The sequence below is a fragment of the Nerophis lumbriciformis genome, linkage group LG05 (assembly GCF_033978685.3).
Source record: "Nerophis lumbriciformis linkage group LG05, RoL_Nlum_v2.1, whole genome shotgun sequence".
In the NCBI taxonomy this organism is placed as follows: Eukaryota; Metazoa; Chordata; class Actinopteri; order Syngnathiformes; family Syngnathidae; genus Nerophis; species Nerophis lumbriciformis.
This window is the reverse complement of record NC_084552.2, coordinates 17,796,369-17,818,184: the sequence shown is the minus strand read 5'-3', so window position 1 is coordinate 17,818,184 and position 21,816 is coordinate 17,796,369. Positions and strand designations below refer to the sequence as shown.

The following is a 21,816-nucleotide window of genomic DNA, read 5'->3' as shown; positions in this document are numbered from 1 at the left end:
GATGGAATTGATTTATACACTGTTAAGAAAAATTACTTTCTAAAGGTTTAAACCATTTATCATTACCAAAGCAGACTGTTCAAGTTACTGCTCGACCGCATTTACTTCTACACCCACAAGGATTTCAGGTAGAAAAGATTGTAGTCACATGTCTTTACATTTGGAGGGGTCCACCATTAAGCATTCATTTGTGAATGGCAACATTGGACTTATTCGTGTATCAGTAAGTAACGTATTTGATTAACAATGATGAGTACTGGGTTGTTGTGACAGTGATGCTAATGAGAAAAAGGATAAATTAAATTTTTGCAGTGGATTTTCTGGTACAAATATTTCACTGCCATCCAGAGGTGGGTAGAGTAGCCAGAAATTGTACTCAAGTAAGAGTACTGTTACTTTAGAGATTTATTACTCAAGTAAAAGTAAGGAGTAGTCACCCAAATATTTACTTGAGTAAAAGTAAAAAGTATGTTGTGAAAAAACTACTCAAGTACTGAGTAACTGATGAGTAACCTGTTCGTTTAATGATGACGGCAACAAATAATGCACAAAAACAGAAAAATAGCAATGAGCAAATTCAGAGCCAGGAATATCTCTTAAGCAACTAAACATAATATATATTAAATAATAATATATTAAAATTAAAAAAATAAAGACAAATTGAGCCACAGTAACTTAACAGCACCATAGGCTCAGTAGGCATTCATTGATTGATTGATTGAAACTTGTATTAGTAGATTGCCAGTACAGTACATATTCCGTAGAATTGACCACTAAATGGTAACACCCCAATAAGTTTTTCAACGTTAATCAATTACTTAATCAAGTCGAGGTGATCTACCACACATATCATATATATATATATATATATATATATATATATATATATGTCTTAATTAGATTATCCAAAAAATAGTGCTCGATACCGTGGTAGAGCGCATTATGCATGTGTGGGAAATTAAATCCCAAGACTACTTCATCTCTACAGGCCTGTTTCATGAGGGGTTCCCTTAATCATCAGGAGATCTCCTAGTCTTGTGATTTTTTTCCCACACATACATATATATACACACACATATCATATATATATATATATATATATATATATATATATATATATATATATATATATATATATATATATATATATATATATATATATATACACATACATTTATATATACAGTATATAATTTATATTTATTTATTTTGCCGTTTTTGTTCACATGTTAAAGGTGTTTTAATGAATATACATGCATGTTTAACATATAGATTTCTTTCTTTCATGAACACAAGAATATAAGTTGGTGTATTACCTGATTCTGATGACTTGCATTGATTGGAATCAGACAGTAGTGCTGATAACGTCCACGTTTTCAAATGAAGGAGAAAAAAAGTGCTTCCTTTCTGTCTAATACCACATGAAAGTGGTTGGTTTTTGGCATCTTATTTGTCCAGCTTCCATATTCGTTTTTATACACTTTACAAGAAATACATTGGCGGCAAACTCCGTAGCTTGCTAGCTTGTTTGCGCTGGCTTTCAGAGACTCTTATTTTGTTAGCGCAGGCGCGATGGAGCAGCACTTTTATTGTGAAGACAGGAACTGTGCGGTCAGTCTTTAGGCATTTGACGGGAAGTACGGTTGAAATAAAAAAGTGTATTTTTTCCTTCACACTTTTGATTGATTGATTGAAACTTTTATTAGTAGATTGTACAGTACAGTACATATTCCGTACAATTGACCACTAAATGGTAACACCCGAATACGTTTTTCAACTTGTTTAAGTCGGGGTCCACGTCTGACGGTCATGTGACCGCCTGGCTCTGTTTGATTGGTCCAACGTCACCAGTGACTGCATCTGATTGGTGAAACGGAGTCAAACGTCACCAGTGACTGCATCTGATTGGTGAAACGCAGGCATGCGTAGATCCTACTTTGAAGGTCTGTCTGACAAACCAAAACAAACAATGCGTGCATTAACAGATCGATAAAAATCAGTAGCGAGTAGCGAGCTGATTTTAAGTAAAAGTAGTGTTTCTTCTCTATAAATATACTCAAGTAAAAGTAAAAGTATGTTGCATTAAAACTACTCTTAGAAGTACAATTTATCCCAAAAGTTACTCAAGTAGATGTAACAGAGTAAATGTAACGCGTTACTACCCACCTCTGCTGCCATCTACAGTTCTGTTTAGCCAGATTTCCCTGTCGTTCAGGGGGACAATATTTAGCGATATCAAGATTCAGTATGATGATAAGTGAAGTGTATTTCCGGTCTTGTAATCCTCGTCCGTACAAAAGGATGTCACAGCAGTGTGGCTGGATCAAAAGAGACGTTGGATGCGCTTTACTGAATCAAAAGTTGCTTTATTCCAAGCGAGAGTCATTATACAGGACTGCAGTACTCGGAGAAACCTGGGTAAAAAAAATGAAGAACTCCTGACTGGAGAAGCCAAACCAATGAAACCATCAGTTATATATCCCTTCTTTCTCTGTCTGGGTGTGTGCTAAGTCAGGAGAGCACATCCTGACCGTAAAAGAAGATGTTTGTGTGTCGTGAGTGGAAAACAACTGCTTTAAGTCATAACTCAAATGTTGGTGTTGAGCTAGACAGGTAGTCTCTGTTAAAGGATATGGTTATCACTTTTGCATTCCGAAGTCCCAATTAGAGCCTCTTTTCCTACGAGAAGTGATCCAATGCACCTGCAAATATCAAACTAACTATTTATGTGCTCAAACTGAAATACCACTGTTTAATTAAACTTGGTGGTTTGCTTCCTCCAAGATGAATATGAACATTCACCATATGTAGAACATAATATGAGTTAATTCATTCACTTCATGAGCCTGCGAGAGATTTATTAATCTAGATTATCAATACTACTAAAGTAGCAGTAAAGTGGAAAAACAAGTAAAACTCTGTATGCTTATCTGTGTTCCATTGTATCCATTAAACCATATCCAATTGTTTTTACAATCCACAAAGTATGTAAAAACACTGTTTAAATACCACAAAATGCCACAAAATCAGTCGGCCATTTTGAATATTCCGCTCCGAATACCTTTGGCTATTTTCGGAGATTGACACCACAGTGGTAACGTTTCTGCACTCTGACCATATTATTAGGTCAGTCATACTGGAAATACGCAAACATTGTAAAGAGATGTGCTGTTTATGATTCACAATCTTTATGTAAAACAAGAACACATATGCTTGGGTTTTTTTATGCATTCGAAATCGTAAATTAGTATCTAGCAATTGAGTCAACAGATGGAGGGTCCTCCCATTATGTTCTCTAAAAACATCCAGAAAGTGCCAACAATATTCCATTAACATGTCTTGACCTGAAAATTAACCAAATATGAGTGATATTGTTATTATAAGCGCCAATGCAGACGGACTATTTTAGCGGCGCATTGATAGCGGTGAGCTAATGCTAGCTTACGCTGCTATTGTTGTCACACTATAGGTGGCTGCTTCTGGTTTGTCTCAAACTTGCTGAAAGTAAATTCTAGATTATAATTCACATATCTCTCCCCTGCTAGTAGACAAATGTGGCCATAGACCGACAGGCTGGGCCACTTTCACATCCCCCGAGGTGGCGAAAAAGACCCCTAAAGACGCTTCCTGCAGGAACTTTTTTTAACCCTTTGTGAGATTTGTAATTAATTCTTCATCTAAACGGGATTATGTGAGCATCTAGTCGGTCAACATCCCAGCGCGGGTGGAAATATTACAATAAGTATATGTTTTATTCTGGTTTGCTATTGTTAGTTTGTATGTTTAGCACCTAGAAATGTTGCGGATGCTCATGTTACAATAACACTGCATTTGGGTAGCAGTCGGCTTCTAAAACTCGTCCTCTTTGTGTTCGCGCTCAAAAATATAGTCCTGGATCATAATTTTTCCCAAAGTAATCATTGTTGGCTCTCACAAAGTCTGCTTGATTTGCATTGGTGTTGACTGGATTCTCTGCGAGAAACTTTGGAAGTCTTTTGGTGTCATAAATCAGCTATATATGCCTCTTCAATATAGAGGCAACATGTTTTTCCAGTCTACTGCTACTTTAAGAATATTTTTGATGGTAACGAATAGCACCAAAAAGATACTATATACAGGACTGTCTCAGAAAATTGTGATAAAGTCCTTTATTTTCTGTAATGCAACTAAAAACATGAAAATGTCATACATTCTGGATTCATTACACAACAACTGAAATATTGCAAGCCTTTTATTATTTCAATATTGCTGATTATGGCATACAGTTTAAGAAAACTCAAAAATCCCATCTCAAAAAATTAGAATATTTCCTCAGACCAAGTAAAAAATAAAGATTTACAACAGCAAAACAAAATCAAACATTTGAAAATGTCAATTAATGCACTCAGTACTTGCTTGGGAATCTTTTTGCATGGATTACTGCATCAATGCGGCGTGGCATGGAGGCAATCAGCCTGTGGCATTGCTGAGGTGTTATGGATGCCCAGGATGCTTCAATAGCGGCCTTTAGCTCATTTGAATTATTGGGTCTGGTGTCTTTCAGCCTCTTCTTCACAATACACCACAAATTCTCTATGGGGTTCAGGTCAGGGGAGTTGGCAGGCCAATCGAGGACAGTAATGCCATGGTCAGTACACCAGTTACTGGTGGTTTTGGCAAACAACCAACCGAGAGCTCCTGAGTTGAATACAGATATATAGTTTTCTGTTGAACACACAAATTTGATTGAAATACACGTTTGACAATCGTTTGGCTACAATACTACCTGTGATTGTTTTGCCAGAACAGGTGTGCTGTACAACAGGTGAGTGATTTTCTCTTGTTCAAGTTGTATTTTTAAGCTACCAAACAGTACATGGTTCAATAGGGGACGGACAGAGGAAAGGAAGAAAAATGTGATCGAGAATATAGCAACAGTCACATGAATATGTGGGATTGGCTAAGAAGAGAGAACAAGATGTAGAGAGAATCTACTGGGCCAGATACACTGCATCCAGAAAGTTTCCCACCGTTTGTTTTTTTACAGCCTTATTCCAAAATTAAATCACTTCAATTTTGTTCTCTAAATTATACACACAATACTCCATAATGACGATGTGAAAAACATTTTTTTGTAATTTTGCTAATTTATTAGGGATCATCAGAGTATATACATTGAATTATTTACATGATTTACAATCCGGGGGGTGGGACGTGGGGGAGGGGGGGGGGTTTGTTTGTTTGGTTGATATCAGCACTTCTGTCATCAACAATTGCATCATCAGAGAAATGGACATTGAAACAGTGTAGGATATGTACAGCGAGCAGTGAACATAGTGAGTTCAGAAAGCATAAGAACAAGTATATACATTTGATTATTTACAATCCGGGGAGGTGGGATGTGGAGGGGGGAGGGTGTTAGTCAAGGGTTGAAGTTGCCTGGAGGTGTTCTTTTAGAGCGGTTTTGAAGGAGGATAGAGATGCACTTTCTTTTACACCTGTTGGGAGTGCATTCCATATTGATGTGGCATAGAAGGAGAATGAGTTAAGATCTTTGTTAGATCGGAATCTGGGTTTAACGTGGTTAGTGGCGCTCCCCCTGGTGTTGTGGTAATGGCGGTCATTTACGTTAAGGAAGTAGTTTGACATGAACTTCGGTATCAGGGAGGTGTAGCTGATTTTATAGACTAGGCTCAGTGCAAGTTGTTTTACTCTGTCCTCCACCCTGAGCCAGCCCACTTTGGAGAAGTTGGTAGGAGTTAGGTGTGATCTGGGGTGGAGGTCTAAAAGTAACCTGACTAGCTTGTTCTGGGATGTTTGGAGTCTAGATTGGAGGGTTTGAAGCTTTGGTTTTCATCCAGGATGTCTCTGTACACTGCTGCATTCATCTTAGTCTAGTCAGGGAGGTGACCAAGACCATGGTCACTCTGTCAGAGCTACAGCATTCCTCCGTGGAGAGAGGAGAACCTTCCAGAAGGACAATCCACCAATCAGGCCAGACGGAAGCCATTTCTTAGTAAAAGAAAGTACGCCAAAATGCACCTGGAAGACTCCCAGACCATGACAAATTAAATTATGTGGTTTGATGAGACAAAGATTGAAGTCTTTGGCGTGAATGCCAGGCATAATGCTTGGAGGAAACAAGGCACCACTCATCACCAGGCCAATACCATTCTTACAGTGAAGGAATGGTAAAAACCATCCGCAGCATCATGCTGCGGATGGTTTTCAGTAGCAGGAACTGAGAGATGAGGGAAAGATGAATGCAGCAATGTAGAGACATCCTGGATGAAAACTGACACTTCCCATCCAACCTGATGCAGTTGAGAGGTGCTGCAAAGAGGAATGAGAGAAAGTGCCCAAAGATAGGTGGGCCAAGCTCGGGGCATTGTATTCAAAAAGACTAGAGGCTGGAATTTTTGGCAAAGGTGTATCAACAAATTGAGCAAATGGTCTGGATACTTAAGTACATGTGATTTATGTTTCATTTTTAATAAATTAGCAAAATTAAAAAAAAAAAAGTATTGGGGTGTTGTCTGTAGAATTCTGAGGACATAAATGTATTTATTCTGATTTGGAATAAGGATGCAACATAAAGTGTAGAAAAAGTGAAGCACTGAATACTTTCCAAATGTACTGTAAGTCTTGGGTGCAGTAGTAGCAGGTCTCTAATCATATAATTGTATTGGAGAACCCATTTGAGTGGAGTGGATTCGGTCAAATATTCATCCGACGCAGGAGTAGCTGCTATCTAAAAGATATATTTCTGTCAGAAAGTCATCAACATTCACTATGTACATGTCCAACAGAATCATGTTGCATAAGAAATTGTGTTTTTGTTTTAGGATCTTTGTGGTCCGTACGTCTTCCTGATCTTCGCCGGTCTACTGCTTTTTTTCCTGGTCTTCACGTTCTTTCGTGTGCCTGAGACGCGAGGCAAAACCTTTGACCAGATTGCCACCAACTTCCAGCAGCACTCTGATGGAATGATGGACATGAATATGGACAAGACCAGCACAGAACTGGACTACTTAGGGGATGAGATAACCGACTAAGACCAGTCTGGGAGAGAGAAAGAGACTCCTTGTGGTGAAAATGTGTATTGTTTCAAATGGTGTGTGGTGTTCTCCAAATATTTCTAAGCAATTTCCTGCACTTTAACGCCAAGTACTGCAACTTTTAGCAGCTTGTTCAACTTCTGCACGTCTGTTTATTTTTGTATTCCTTAACATAGTGAATCAAAACTGGCATCAATAAATCGTACAAGTAAACGGTCTTGTTGAAAACATTTAAAATAGGCTGACCATATTCTGAAATCCCAAAAAGAGGACCCATATGCGTGCCAAGGCGGGCAGCATGCCAAGGCCGGGACTAGGTGAAAATGTGCCAATGATACACGAACTTGCTTTATACATAATACATTTATTTACATAAAGCATTTTTTCTCCTCTGTTGACAGCAGTGTTGGCGCTAGGAATTTTCAAAATGGGGTTCCACAGTAAATTTTTGGGGTCCCACTTTTTTAGTAAGCGTTTTGGAAAAAAAATTATAAACGTATGCATTATCCTGTTACATCTCACATTCTATATTGTGTTTTGGAAAAAGGTTGTCATAAACATTACTTAATTCATTAAAAAAAAAAGAAAACAAATTTGTATACATATGTCATTCACTTTATTCTTTCCTTCATGGATCTGAACTTTACCACTGCTGGTAGTTTTTTCTATGGTTTTATTTAATAAGTTGTAGGTGTATTTATTTCAGTATAAAAGTGTAAAAAGTGTTTTGCTTCGGTCATGAAATGATAATGGTGTGCCAGGGCATGCATACATTTTATATGTAATGCTTAAATCTCTGGAGTCTACATCAACTTCAGACCTATCCCTCATTTCAAAATGTTTTAGTTTTTTTAAATGTTTTTTTGTTTGTTTTCCGCCCTTTTTTGTCAAACAAAACTATGTTTTTAATGGTAACACACAAAATATGCAAAATCTTCCACCAAAAATATTTTTCAAAGTGGAATATTTGATGTGAAGTAATCGGAACCTTGGATAGGTCAATAATTTATAACATTGATTTTGATTCAATATTATGTTTTGAGCAATGACAGTTTGAAAAAAAAAAAACAGCTTTGTTTTATTAGTTGACATTGCAACTTTTTTTAAATTACATTTCACTTTATACTTTTTATTTCACTTTTATGTTTTTGTTTATTTTAATAGTATTTTTAGAATGTGCCGTGGGCCTTTAAAACATTAGCTGTGGGCCGCAAATGGCCTCCGAGGCACACTTTTGACACCCCTGCTATAGATAATAAAAAATTAAATCTGACAAATCTATCGATAAAAAGCAGAGCCTGGCGACGCATGCGCGTTTATCATAACTCTCTCGTGCTCTCTGTCCCTCCCTCACGAATGCTGCTGCGTACGCACAGCTTCACAATTTATTTTGTTTTTAACCCCTTCTTAACCCTGAACGTACATTGAAAATACACGCAACCCTAACTCAAAATGCCGGACATTTGAGGCATTTAAGAAACTCCGCCCGAACAGCCCCGCAAAAGAGGACATGTGCGGGGAAAAAAGGACGTATGGTAAATCTATTTAAAAGCTTCTACTTCCCCATTACTACGTGCGAGGGTTTTACACACAAAAATACAACTAACCCATTGAAAAATACACAATACTTGTATTTAAAAAAAAGAAATAATAAAAATGTTATATTTCAAATCAAATTTGAATTAATTTCAAAATCTTTAAATCTCCGGGTTTAAAAATGTCAAATAATTTTACATGATTCTCCACATCTGAAAATACACACACACACAAGTGTATGTATACATAATGTATATACACCAGTGACGTGCAGTCACTAGAGGCAGGTGAGGCAGGGCCTCACCTGCCATCATGGAAAGAAAAATAAATAAATAAATGATAAATGGATTGTACTTGTATAGCGCTTTTCTACCTTCAAGGTACTCAAAGCGCTTTGACACTACTTCCACATTTACCCATTCACACACACATTCACACACTGATGGAGGGAGCTGCCATGCAAGGCGCTACCAGCACCCATCAGGAGCAAGGGTGAAGTGTCTTGCTCAGGACACAACGGACATGACGAGGTTGGTACTAGGTGGGGATTGAACAAGCGACCCTCGGGTCGCGCACGGCCACTCTTCCACTGCGCCACGCCGTCCCTAAAAATGTAAAAAGAAAAGAAAAAAAATTAAATTGTTACATGTATCCAGTGATTGTACTATAAAGTTATTTTCCATTTCACTTCACGAGTTTTAGATTATTTTTATTCAAAATCGCTGAATTTTCACATTTGCCGTTCAAATACTGAGAAGAGACGGTGCGGTGAACAGCAGCCAGTCGAGGCACGTCACTCAGTGCCTCAACATGGACGGACTCGGCTAACTGCTGGTCTGCTGTGCAGTGAGACCGTATTGCTACATGAATTATATTATACATTTCCATAGTTTAGTTAGCTGAGGTATATAATGTACAGTGTATTTTGTCAACAACTGTATGTGTGTAAAGTATTTCTTGTGCTGAGCGATCATAAAACTGCTGCGAAGACGCACTGGCTGAGGCTCGCGTAACCCCGCCTCCTGGTGCTGGTTAAGGCACCTTCGCCGCAGACTGCACCCCCAAAGAGAGCGCCACACCAACCAAAGCCCACACCCAAACCCTCCACGTGCAAGACCGAATCCACCCAAAAAAAGTCACTTAACAAGAAGCCAAAAAGTGCAAAAACAACATTGCTCGCGCCGGAGGAGCCGTGAACGACTGCAAGGACACTACATTAGGTACACCTGCAGACTGCAGCACGGATTTCATATTTCATTCATTCACAACTCTTCCAACACGAACACCACTGTTCCCGCACTTATAATTAAAGGTAAGACCATAATAACGTTTTTTTTATTAAATGTGCTTTTTTGTGTGCTACAGTTTGTATGTGTAAAGTTAAAGTTAAGTTAAAGCAGGGGCGTCACTAGCTTTTAAGGACAGGGGGGGCTTTGCCCCCAGGAGATGCACAGGATGCGAGCGAATGTTACGCACGAGCACAAAACTTCACAAACGGCTAACAAAGACTTAGAAATTATTCATTGTTATTTTAAAAAAATGCACGGGATGAAATGAAATGCTCCCCGTGACGATGGCTTTTAACCATATATTTTCTTTTTCTTTTTATGTATTTATTCATTTTACATTTTATATTAAATGTCTTGGTTTTTCCTCCCTCTGAAAATCCTATTAAATGTTTAACAAGCCATCCTATAATAATAAAACAGCTATTAATGTAACAATACAATAAAACAAATATATTTAATTGTTTTTTTCATTATTTTAACAATAGGCTAATGTATATTACTTTATATAGATTCTACAAGAAACACAAAACTTAAAAAATAAATTATTTACAATTGCACACACAAGGTTTTGTGCAGCTTCACTCATTGTAAAGGACGATAATGTGCTTCGTACACCTGCAGGACCGCAAGCAAGGTCGCAGAGAAAATGCGGGCTGGAATTTGAGTGATGTGGGCATTTTCTATATGAACAAGTGGAATGGATTGGATACCGACGCACGAAAGGGGCTCTCTACCTTACGCCACGAAGTGGGGGGAAACTGAGTGAACAGGTTATATGATTATTTATTTAAACTCATATTTGGGCCACTTTATAATGAATATGTCGGCATTTATTTGTAAAAAAAACACCAAATTATTTAGGGGGGCTTAAGAATATTTTAGGGGGGCTTGAGCCCCCCTAAAATAGGCCTAACAACGCCAATGAGTTAAAGTACCAATGATTGTCACACACACTAGGTGTGGTGAAATTTGTCCTCTGCATTTGACCCATCTCCTTGATCACCCCCTGGGATGTGAGGGGAGCAGTGGGCAGCAGCGGTGCCACGCCCAGGAATAATTGTTGGTGATTTAACCCCCAATTCCAACCCTTGATGCTGAGTGCCAAGCAGGGAAGAATGCTAGTATGAGCTTTTAAACATAACCCGTTAACTGCTGCCAATCAAATGGTGAATAAGATACTCTTTAGGGTTCATATGTTTGTAAATCTGACTGTGATGAAGTCAGTGCCTCACCAGTCATGAACCTCACCGCACGTCACTGATATACACACACGGCCACACGAGTGTAATGTATATACACACGCACACACGTATGTAATGTACATACGAATGCACACATATGTATAATGTATACACGCATGCAACATGTATGTATATGCCCACACACGTGTATGTATACATGCGGGCACAAGTATGTATGTATTCAAACACGCACAAGTGTACACAAATCTCTAAATCAGTGAAGTTGGAATGTTGTGTAAATCGTAAATAAAAACAAAATACAATTTGCAAATCCTTTTCAACTTAAATCAAATTGAATAGACTGCAAAAACAAGCTACTTAACGTTCAAACTGTAAAACTAAATTTTTGGCAAATATTAGCTCATTTGGAATTTGATGCCTGCAACATGTTTCAAAAAAGCTGGCACAAGTGGCAAAAAGACTGAGAAAGTTGAGGAACGCTCATCAAACACTTATTTGGAACATCCCACAGGTGAACAGGCTAATTGGGAACAGGTGGGTGCCATGACTGGGTTTAAAAGCAGCTTCCATGAAATGCTCAATCATTCACAAACAAGGATGGGAAGAGGGTCACCACTTTGAACAAATTGTCAAACAGTTTAAGAACATTTCTCAACGAGCGATTGCAAGGAATTTAGGGATTTCACCATCTACGGTCCGTAACATCAAAAGGTTCAGAGAATCTGGAGTAATCACTGCACGTAAGCGATATTACGGACCTTCAATTCCTCAGTGTGTAAAGGATATCCCTACATGGGCTCAGGAACACTTCAGAAAACTGTCAGTAACTACAGTTCGTTGCTACATCTGTAAGTGCAGGTTAAAACTCTACTATGCAAAGCGAAAGCCCTTTAACACCCAGCTTTGTTGGGCCCGAGCTCATCTAAGATGAACTGATGTAAAGTGGAAAAGTATTCTGACAAGTCCACATTTCAAATTGTTCTTGGAAACTGTGGACGTTGTGTCCTCCTGACCAAAGAGGGAAAGAACCATTCGGATTGTTATAGGCGCAAAGTGTAAAAGCCAGCATGTGTGATGGTATGGGGGTGTATTAGTGCCCAAGGCAGGGGTAACTTACACATCTGTGAAGGCACCATTAATGCTGAAATGTACATACTAGTTTTGGAGCAACATATGTTGCCATCCAAGCAACATTATCACGGACGCCCCTGCTTATTTCAGCAAGACAATGCTAAGCCATGTGTTACAACAGCGTGGCTTCATAAAAAGAGTGCAGGTACTAGACTGGCCTGCCGGTCATCCAGACCTGTCTGAACAACTTATGCTGTACATCAAGCAAGAATGGGAGTTCCACCTGAAAAGCTTAAAGTATTGTTCTACTCAGTTCCCAAACGTTTGCCCCTGTGCCGACTTTTATGCAATGTGTTGCTGCCACTAAGTTAATGATTTGCAAAAAAAAATTAAGTTTCTCAATTCGAACATTAAATATCTAGTCTTGGCAGTCTATTCAATTGAATAGAAGTTGAAAGGGATTTGCAAAACATTGTATTTGTTTCTTATTTACAAATAACCTGCAGACTTCACTGGTTTTGGGTTTGTATGTACACACATCTATGAATGTGTAAGTACACATATATATACACACACACACACATTTATGAAAATGTCGCTTCACAGCATTTATAGAGTCACATGAATTAAAAAGAACCACCAGAAGTTTTATTTTGTATATAAAAATTCAAAAATAGGCTTTATATTCCTCAAATGGTTGCTGAAAGAACAAGCAGTGGTCATAATTGCAAACATTTATTGACATTGCACATAATCCCCTCCATATGAAGACGAAAAAAATTCAAATAAGTAAAAAGTAAAGTCAAGCGGCGTAACTAATCCAAGCTCTTTAAATGCACCTCCTTTGTTCTCCGCCCCCCCCCCCTTTGTCTTAACTAAATTAAAATTGTGAAATAAAAATCAAGTCTCTAGTCAATACTTGATGTGTTAAAGAAAATACACTTATTTAAATAAAGGGGGTAGGAACAAGCATCTTTAACGCATTTTTTCCCCCTTTTAAAGATCGTCTCTGTAAATACACACCCGCCACCCATCTGGGTCACCTTTAACGGCGAGAACACCGGTCGCAGGGGGTTAGGGGGGCGAGTGCAAGGAGGGGAGAGACATGCCGCATTCTCATAAGGCCAGCAGCCTTTTAACCTTGGGACCTATTGGGGAAAAAACAAACAAATGCATCAGTTCAATACAAATAATTGTATTTTTCTTTAATTATATGATCAAGTCCTTTTATTTTGACAGTGGAAGTAGTCCAATTAAAAAGGACGAGCGACCATGTAAATAATCAGGTGTGTGGCCCATAGATGGGGACATTGAGCTATAAGGTTTTTTTTAAAGTTAACGTACACACACACTAGATGTGGTGAAATTACCCTCTGCATTCGACCCATCCCCTTGTTTCACCCTCTGGGGAGGTGAAGGGAGCAGTGAGCAGCAGCGGTGGCCACGCTCGGGAATCATTTTTGGTGATTTAACCCCCAATTCAAACCCTTGATGCTGAGTGCCAAGCAGGGAGGTAACGGGTCCCATTTTTATAGTCTTTGGTATGACTCGGCCGGGGTTTGAACTCACGACCTACCGATCTCAGGGCAGACACTAACCACAGGCCACTGAGCATATTCATTTGATGTTGAAAAAGAAACCACATGAAAATCAGTTTAAAAAGTTATAATTTCTCAGAATATGCATTGCCTTTATAGGGGACCCATTGTGTTAGTATAGGAAGCCCTCACACCGCAATGCTAACTCAAATTGCTGTCAATTTTAGTCATGTACAATTTTAAAAGCCTAAAGGAAACTAGGTAAAACGCTAATATGATAGCATAAGAAGCAAAATGGCGAAAAAGTGCAAATTAGAAACGGAACTGTTGGTGTAGCAACTCATAGCCAATTAAAAGATAGGAAAGGCCAACATGGTACCTTATGGACAGGTGCTTAATGTGTTTGACAGTAAATAGAAGCGCTATTTCAACAACTTTCAATCACTTCTAGTAGTAATGACTCAGCAGTTTTTTTTTTGTTTGTTTTTTTTAACTTGGCCTGTTTAATACCAATATGAAATGATACAGTAACCGCGGTAAAACCGTACTACCATGTCAGGTAAAAAAATATGGAAAACTAATCAAATCTGCACTTTGATCAACTCACGGACTGACAGACGCCAGCTCGCTTGGTTAAATGCTTAAAATGAGAACAGGAGAAGTCTCTTCCCATTGACATACCCCGATCTAAACTTCTAGAAACACATGACTGAGCAACCAAGATATTTAATTGTGCTCCAGCTTAGTGATACGAGACCGGTTTCTACGACGTGTTTAAGGGTCGCTGAACAGAGGACGCCACACCCTCCGCCAAAAATAACCGATTTTGTTACGCACTTCATTTAAATACATTTTTAAGTGTGACAGCACAAATATTTAAAATGAACGCTTCACCATTAAAACTGATAAATACTAAAACACTATCAGTAAAGCATAAGAAGAATACATGCAAAATAGTGGCAATTCTAACCGTCTATATTCTTGTTTTTACTAAGTCAAAAGATTCCAGTGTGTGTTGAAGTACATTGAGCAACGTGATATGACATTTTCATCATGTTACAATATATACTATACGCACACCTCTTCCCATTAGGTCACGTAACAGGGATCGTCACTCCGTTGGTGCCGCTGCATCTGTTACTGTGGCAGCTGCCTGAGTGGAAGAATTCAAAGAACTAGTTAGAAAAAGCGGGATGTTAGCAACTTTAAGTAGTGGCTTAACCGCCTTACCGCTGGCGATTTTGGCCGTTTTGGGGATTTTGATTTCAATTCGACGGACTTTGACGTCTTGGGAGGGGTGCCGGGTTCAGAAGCTGTCTTTTCAGTATCATTCTAGGACAAAAAAAACAAAAACAAAAAAAATGTTAGATGCCTGTAGGCCTACAGGTTAGCGTGGTTACTGACTTTAGAAGTCGACGACCCTGAGTTCCTTAGCCGACGGCGTCTTGGTTGACGACGTAGTTTAGGGCCTTCGCCGGTTGTCTCGGCAGAGTCCACTTCTTCGGACGTCAGTGGAGTCGCAACCTGGACATCAGCAGACTGTTCTAACGCGGGACGCGGACGGAACGGTCTGGAACAGTCAACAATTAGTAAGTCAATGGGTTGGGGTGGAAAAATAAAAAAATAAAAAGGAAAAAGTTGTTAAGTTACCGTCGATATGGCCGCCAGAATCGACGCCGCGGTGGTCTTTGCGCTTGATCATCTTCTGTTCTTGTTTCTCCTGCTTCCCCCTGTAAACCATACAAAGTTTGGCAGTTAATTGGCAGGATAGCCTCAAGCTACAAGACAGATGTTCTTCACTTTTGTCAATTTAGCCAACCAGCCCAGCAAAATGGTTGATCTGTTGATCTGCCGTTTCTTTTTTCTCCTCTGCCCCCCTCTCCCTTGTGGAGGGGGGGGGCACAGGTCCGGTGGCCATGGATGAAGTGCTGGCTGTCCAGAATCGGGACCCGGGACCCGGGGTGGACCGCTCGCCTGTGCATCGGTTGGGGACATCTCTGCGCTGCTGACCTGTCTCCACTCGGGATGGTCTCCAGCTGGACCCACTATGGACTGGACTCTCACGGTTATGTTAGATCCACTATGGACTGGACTTTCACATTATACTAGACCCACTCGACGTCCATTGCATCCGGTCTCCCCTTGAGGGGGGTCACCCACATCTGCGGTGCTCTGCAAGGTTTGTCATAGTCATTCACATCGACGTCCCACTGGGTTGAGAGTTTTTTCTTGCCCTTCTGTGGGCTCTGAACAGAGGATGTCGTTGTGGCTTGTGCAGCCCTTTGAGACACTTGTGATTTAGGGCTATATAAATAAACTGATACTTTTATAGCGCTTTTCTACCTTTAGGTACTCAAAGCGCTTCGACACTATTTCCACATTCACACACACTGATGGCGGGAGCTGCCATGCAAGGCCCTAACCACGACCCATCAGGAGCAAGGGTGAAGTGTCTTGCTCAAGGACACAATGGACGTGACGAAATTGGTAGAAGGCGGGGATTGAATCAGGAACCCTCAGGTTGCTGGCACGGCCACTCTCCCAACAGTGCCACGCCGTCCCCAAAAACTTCTTGAAAAACATTCAAGATGTTTGAGGGACAATGGAAGAGTTGCCCTGAATGCAAATGTCAGTCGGACAACTTTGATCAGATTTGTTGAGCCTCACTTTAAAAAAGGAGGAGAAAGAAGTCTTCCTCTGAGCGTGTTTAACAGTAGAATTAACTGAAGGCCATAAAACTCCTTTACCAATCTTGGTTTGGGTGGTCAGAGAGCGACTCGGCACAGGAAGCACAGACCGAGAGCCTTGCCACTCGCCAGTGAAAAGTCCCGCAAAAGTAACAAAAATGGTTAGGTGGCAATTTACACCTATCGACAGACAAACGAGCGAGAAAGCCGTGATTGAAACCAAAAAAATAAATACGTCAGACCTAGTGTTTCTAATTGGGGAAGAAAAAAGAAAAAACCCTAAAATGTTTAAAAGGAGCCATATGTAATAATTTCATGTCAAGTCATTAAATGGCCCTGATATGTCAAAAGGCAATAATAAATCATGTTATTTTCAATACCTCTATAACTGAACAGTAGTTCAGCATGGATATGCTCATTTCAAAATTAGATTCACAGCTCTGAAATATTGTTAGTTTTCATTTCGACGCCCCACCCTCCACTGTTTGACCAATTAGAAAGTCTAAGTGTGTCACATCCAGGTTGCCAGTTACACACAGACATCTTCATCGAGCTACTGCCACTGGTAAAGTTACTAAACATGTCATGTAAATCTAAAAAGGTGTTACAATTCTCAACTTCTTCATGACAAAGCCAGGAACAAAACTAGTATTTGTATCAGGGATGCCTTTGAAAGATGGAGACGATTGAAGGCGGAGAAGATTTTTTCTTCATCTGACACCAAACTTCCCAATTTCCTCCTTGATAGGCAAGTCAGGCATTTACGTTTTCTTATTACTTGTAATAAATGGAAATGGATATTTGGTATGTAAACCATATTGTCAATACAGTATATGATCTTATCTAACAAAGCTAGCATGTTCATGCAACGAATGCTTAGCATGCTAGCCCAGTCAATGACACATCGACACATAGGCTAGCCATTGCGAACATTGGTTGTAATTGGTTTTAGTCTCTCTTTTCTGATAGTACTGACAACCATATGATTGCCATTTGTTGTGATATTGTACGCAGGCATGACGTATTTCCTGAAAATAGTCAAATTTCTGTGTAAAATGTGTTCGTTAGAGATTTGTTATTGACAAAACACTAGTCTATTCAGCTATTATGGTCCCAGCACCTCAACCCCTAGTAAGAGGCAGTGGAAGTTTGAAATTCCTTGCAGTAGCCCAGTCTATCGAGCTGGATTCGGCTGCGTATCTGGCAACCTCAGTCAGGGAGAGGGTACTATAGAATTTTGATTGCAGTACCATTTCCGGCCAGATTCCTACATATGGCTCCTTTAATATTAAAATAAAAAAATTAGCCTACAGAAATAAGTAAATTTTTCGGAGAGTTATTTATTTTCCAATGACTGAACAATTCTACAGTAAGAAATAAGTTTACATCCATCACTATACATTATGATTACGTTACAACACTGTCCAATAACGGCATCATGCTATGGACCCTTAGTCGTGTTAAAACCCCGCATGCGCCCAAAATGCGTAAACGTTTAACTGTTTCAAGTGCTTACATTATTTTCCAAAAACTACAAATTAGCACCTCTGGAGCGATGAGTTTGTCACCATAGACGTAATAGTTGGCAAACCACAGGTTAAGCTTTGAAGTGGCCTCGCTAGACATTAAGTGCCTCCATCAGAGCACATTCTGCTCAATGAAGGAAGGAAGGAAAAAAAAAAAAAAAAGTTTCACTTACGTCTTGCGGTTCTGGGCGTGGACGAGGTCCACGACGTTGCTGCTGAGGTCTTCGGTTCTCCTCCAACCCGGCTTCCTCATCACCATCACCGGGGGTCTGACCGTCCGCTACTTTGCCCTGGTCACTGGGTCGGGGGAAGAACTGCCGGCGGAAGCGGCGTTTATTGGGAGCGTAGCGGCTCCCTTTGACCGGAACACCACCGGGACCGGTTACATTGGCTGCTTCAGAACCCTGCAGGGAAGAGGGGCACTACAAGTGAGAAATAAGTTGTATACAATTTTAGAGATGTCGTCAATAAAATATATTTTTGTAAAAACCTCAACAAAAAAAAAAAAAAGCTTTAAAAATTTAATAGGAAGTCCTCCCAATGTGCATTTGTTTTACATTCATATTTCTAGCTAGGTTGACCAAAACTTTGCCCAATAGTTAGAGTGAGAAAAAGATGAAAATACAATTAAATAGGGGTATAATGGCACAGTTGGGTATGTACCTCGGTTTTAAGATAGTACATGAAATATATGCTAAGCGTGCCAAAAAAACAAAAACCACATCTTAGCTTTGAGTTACAGGCCCGTCTTTGTTTTGCTACCAAAAACAAAATGGCCAAACCCGACCAGAGCCATTTAAACACCAGCTTAGGCCCGCGTTTGGCAATTAATTGATTTGAGCAAAGAGCTTACCTTAGCTGCTTCAATGACGTCGAACTCCACCACTTCTCCATCTCCAACGCTGCGTAGAAACTTTTTAGGGTTGTTTTTCTTAATAGCGGTCTAATAAAAAAATTAAAAACAAATTACTACATACAAATATTGTATTTGAACAACTGGTTTGCATTACCTGATGAACAAACACATCTTCTTTAGTGTCATTCCTTGAAAAACAAACAGACAATGTAGTGCTCGTCACAGCTGATGCACATCCATCTCGTCAGTTACCTGTTGATGAAGCCGTAACCGTTACGAACGTTGAACCATTTCACCGTGCCTTGCACCAAAGTGGCTGCCGGGACACACAAAAAAAATAAAAATAAATGGACAATACACAGACTGGAGAACAGGAGAGGTCATGTGATCACACACATTGTAAAGCACAAGACAACAACAAGGTGTGACATTCTGAGTCAATTATTAACACAAAGTCTTTGAAAGCAGGTCAACCAAAACATCATTTAAAAAAACTCAGGAGTATACTTTTAGAGATTTATTATTGTCTTTAAAATAGGAGTGTTGATTAATGCAAGTACAAGAAAAAAAGAAAACCCTTACATTCTGATACTTGAAATCATAAACACCAACGATGACTCTCGCACAGTTTTCTATTTTCAAATTAGTTTACGATAAAGTTCTCACAAAACACGATCAAAGCTTAAAATGTAAACAAAACAAAAAAAAAGTCCATGCAAATCTAATTATTTTTCTTTCTTTTTTTAAATAAAAGATGGAAACATTTCAAATGAATAGACAAACAATATTGCCTCGTCCTCAACATCTGATTTCGCCACACAACCCGCGCACAGGTGTGGTCACCGCGCAATCATTGTCAAGGTGTGTTATTTTTTTAGGCGGTGAAAGACGCTCGGACCTCACCGATGACTTTCCTCTCCCGGAGCGGTTTGTCTTCCGCCGACGACACCGAGGACGGCGGTGCCAGTGACGGCGGGGGTGGGCTGTGCGCCTCGGCGTCCGTCATGCTCGATGTAGCCTCCTTCTCCTTCTTCTTCTTCTTCTTGTCGCCGACACACTTCCAACTTTTTAACCCATCAAGCAGCGTTTTCATTGGTGGAGAGGAGCAGGTGTTGGGCGGGGTTTAATTGACGGGAAGGGTGGTCGATATTATGTTTGCAAAGACCCAATTCTGTCGAACTTCATACGGGAAAGTCAAATGAAGAAAACATGAAGAAGAATGTCAGTGGTGATAAATACCTTTTTTTTATGCAAAATTGAAGTTTAGTAAAATTGTATGAAATCATGTGTTAATAACAACATTGATTTTTTTATTTACCACATAAACCTTAGACTTAGGTCAGGCTGATTAAAAAATGTAATATATCACATAACAACTACACACTAAAAAATGCTGGGTTATTTTTATAACCCAATTAACGTTGCTAGTGTTGGGTTGAATTTTGGAGTTATTTGGACATTACATGGACATTAAGGACATTAAAAGAGCAGAACTGATGCAACCAGCCATTTCTACATACAGCTACAAAAGTAAAACAACAACAACAAAACAAAAAAACATATACACTGTGGTGGCCTCTGCGATGTTGCACGCTATCATCTGCTAGGTGGGGGGGAACATGGCCAGAGACAGGAGCAGACCCAAGAAAGCAACCGAGAGAGCCGACTCCACCCTCGGCCGTCAACTAATTCTCGGCCAGTGTCCAGATGCAGGACATTTGTCCATCCTAAATTGAAGTTTAGTCAAATCGTATGAAATCATGGGTTAATAACAAACATTTATTTTGTATTTACCACATAAACCTGAGACTTAGGTCAGGCTGATTAAAAAAAATGTAATACATCACATAAAAACTACACACTAAAAAATGCTGGGTTATTTTGATAACCCAATTTATGAGTTGCTAGTGTTGGGTTAAATTTTAACGTTATTTTTATGAAGAGCAATCCATTTTTGGGGGTTTAAAGGGTATTATTTTATCAAAATTTCTGGGTTTTCAAAATTATGAACCATTTTTGGGTTGTTTTTCAACAAGTAGCGCATTTTGGGGTAAAATGCATTTTTTTAATTAAAAAGTAACTTTTTTCTTGAAGGGAATTTTATTATGGATTAATCTCATTAACATTATTTACAATCACCCAACGATGAGTTAGCATAACTGAACTTTTTGGTTAAATAATTCAACGCAAAAGTTGGGTTGAAAAAAATGTACCCAAAATGTTGAGTTAAAATAACTCAAATAAGGGGTTCGTCTTTTTCTGAACAAGCTGTTGGGTTAAAGTTGGGTTATTTTTTAACCCAACATTTTTTAGTGTGTAATGAAAAATAAATGTACATTACGCATTGCTAAAATAAATCAAATCTAATTGAAATTATAATAAATAATAATAACAATATATATGTTTCTTCAGTAAAATGTCAATTAAATGAAAATGTACTCATAATTTTTGCACTTGAGAAGACTCTCTCTGACTTTAGCTTCAAACTACTTTTGCTTGTTTGGTATCGTCCCTATGTGCCAAAGTCAAGGCCCGTGGGCCAGATCCGGCCCGCGGATGAATTACCTATGGCCCCCAGGATGATATTTGATTAGTATTAGAACCGGCCCGCAGGCCACAGCCGCCTGCTGCTGTTTTGCACGCACCAGTACTCCATCAGTGTTGGCGCTAGGAATTTTCAAAATGCAGTCCCAGGGACCCCATCAAGTCGTAAAAATGGGGTCCCACAGTAAATCTATCTATATTTTTATTGTAATATTTTCAGAATGTGTTTGTTCTTTTTTTGGCCAAAGTAAGACAAAGAAAACAATCTGAAGTTGTTTTTATTTTTTAGTTTTAATGCAATGATTTTAATAGTCCGGCCTGCGTGTGCACAGATTTTCCTCCATGCCTCCCCTGAGCTAAAATGAGTTTGACACCCCTGGTATTGTCATTACTGCCACAAGTGGTGACAAAGTGTATTACACCTGAGTGCGCCACGGCCCACAGCTTGGAAACACCTATCTTGTGGCGGCCCAACAATGGTAAGGAAGCACTGGTCTAAAAGGTTAAGAACCCCTCCTCAACTGCTCGCT

The 21,816-nt window shown here is 39.4% G+C and overlaps 2 protein-coding genes across 3 annotated transcripts in view; one reads left to right on the top strand and one right to left on the bottom strand.

Moving 5' to 3' along the window:
* LOC133606819 (solute carrier family 2, facilitated glucose transporter member 4-like) overlaps positions 1-7,589 on the top strand; it is a 59,761-nt gene extending 52,172 nt beyond the window's left edge. The window contains exon 10 of one of the 2 annotated variants that reach the window (XM_061961169.2): positions 6,825-7,589. In XM_061961169.2, coding sequence (XP_061817153.2) covers positions 6,825-7,034 — 210 coding nt within the window. In that variant the 3' untranslated portion in view covers positions 7,035-7,589. The remainder of the gene's footprint in view (positions 1-6,824) is intronic. The other variant, XM_061961170.1, reaches the window with a different exon arrangement.
* A 5,265-nt stretch (positions 7,590-12,854) lies between these two features.
* Positions 12,855-19,835, bottom strand: LOC133605789 (Y-box-binding protein 2-A-like). The gene is made up of 11 exons (XM_072913120.1): positions 19,646-19,835; positions 18,995-19,058; positions 18,897-18,930; positions 18,740-18,829; positions 18,060-18,290; positions 18,008-18,010; positions 15,324-15,403; positions 15,078-15,243; positions 14,904-15,005; positions 14,754-14,826; positions 12,855-13,283 (listed from the first exon to the last, which is right to left on the bottom strand). Exons 1-10 carry the CDS (start codon positions 19,833-19,835, stop codon positions 14,785-14,787), a joined length of 1,002 nt encoding a protein of 333 aa, XP_072769221.1. The 3' UTR covers positions 12,855-13,283; positions 14,754-14,784.
* Between the last annotated feature and the right edge of the window lie 1,981 nt (positions 19,836-21,816).

Bases quoted from the DNA above. Each gene is read 5' to 3' on its own strand.
- LOC133605789 (XM_072913120.1), bottom strand. From the start codon at position 19,835: ATGAAAACGCTGCTTGATGGGTTAAAAAGTTGGAAGTGTGTCGGCGAC. The intron at 18,291-18,739 runs GTAAGCTCTTTG...TCTTCCCTGCAG, and splicing joins ACGTCATTGAAGCAGCTAAG to GGTTCTGAAGCAGCCAATGT. The intron at 14,827-14,903 runs GTAAGGCGGTTA...TCTTCCACTCAG, and splicing joins AACGGCCAAAATCGCCAGCG to GCAGCTGCCACAGTAACAGA.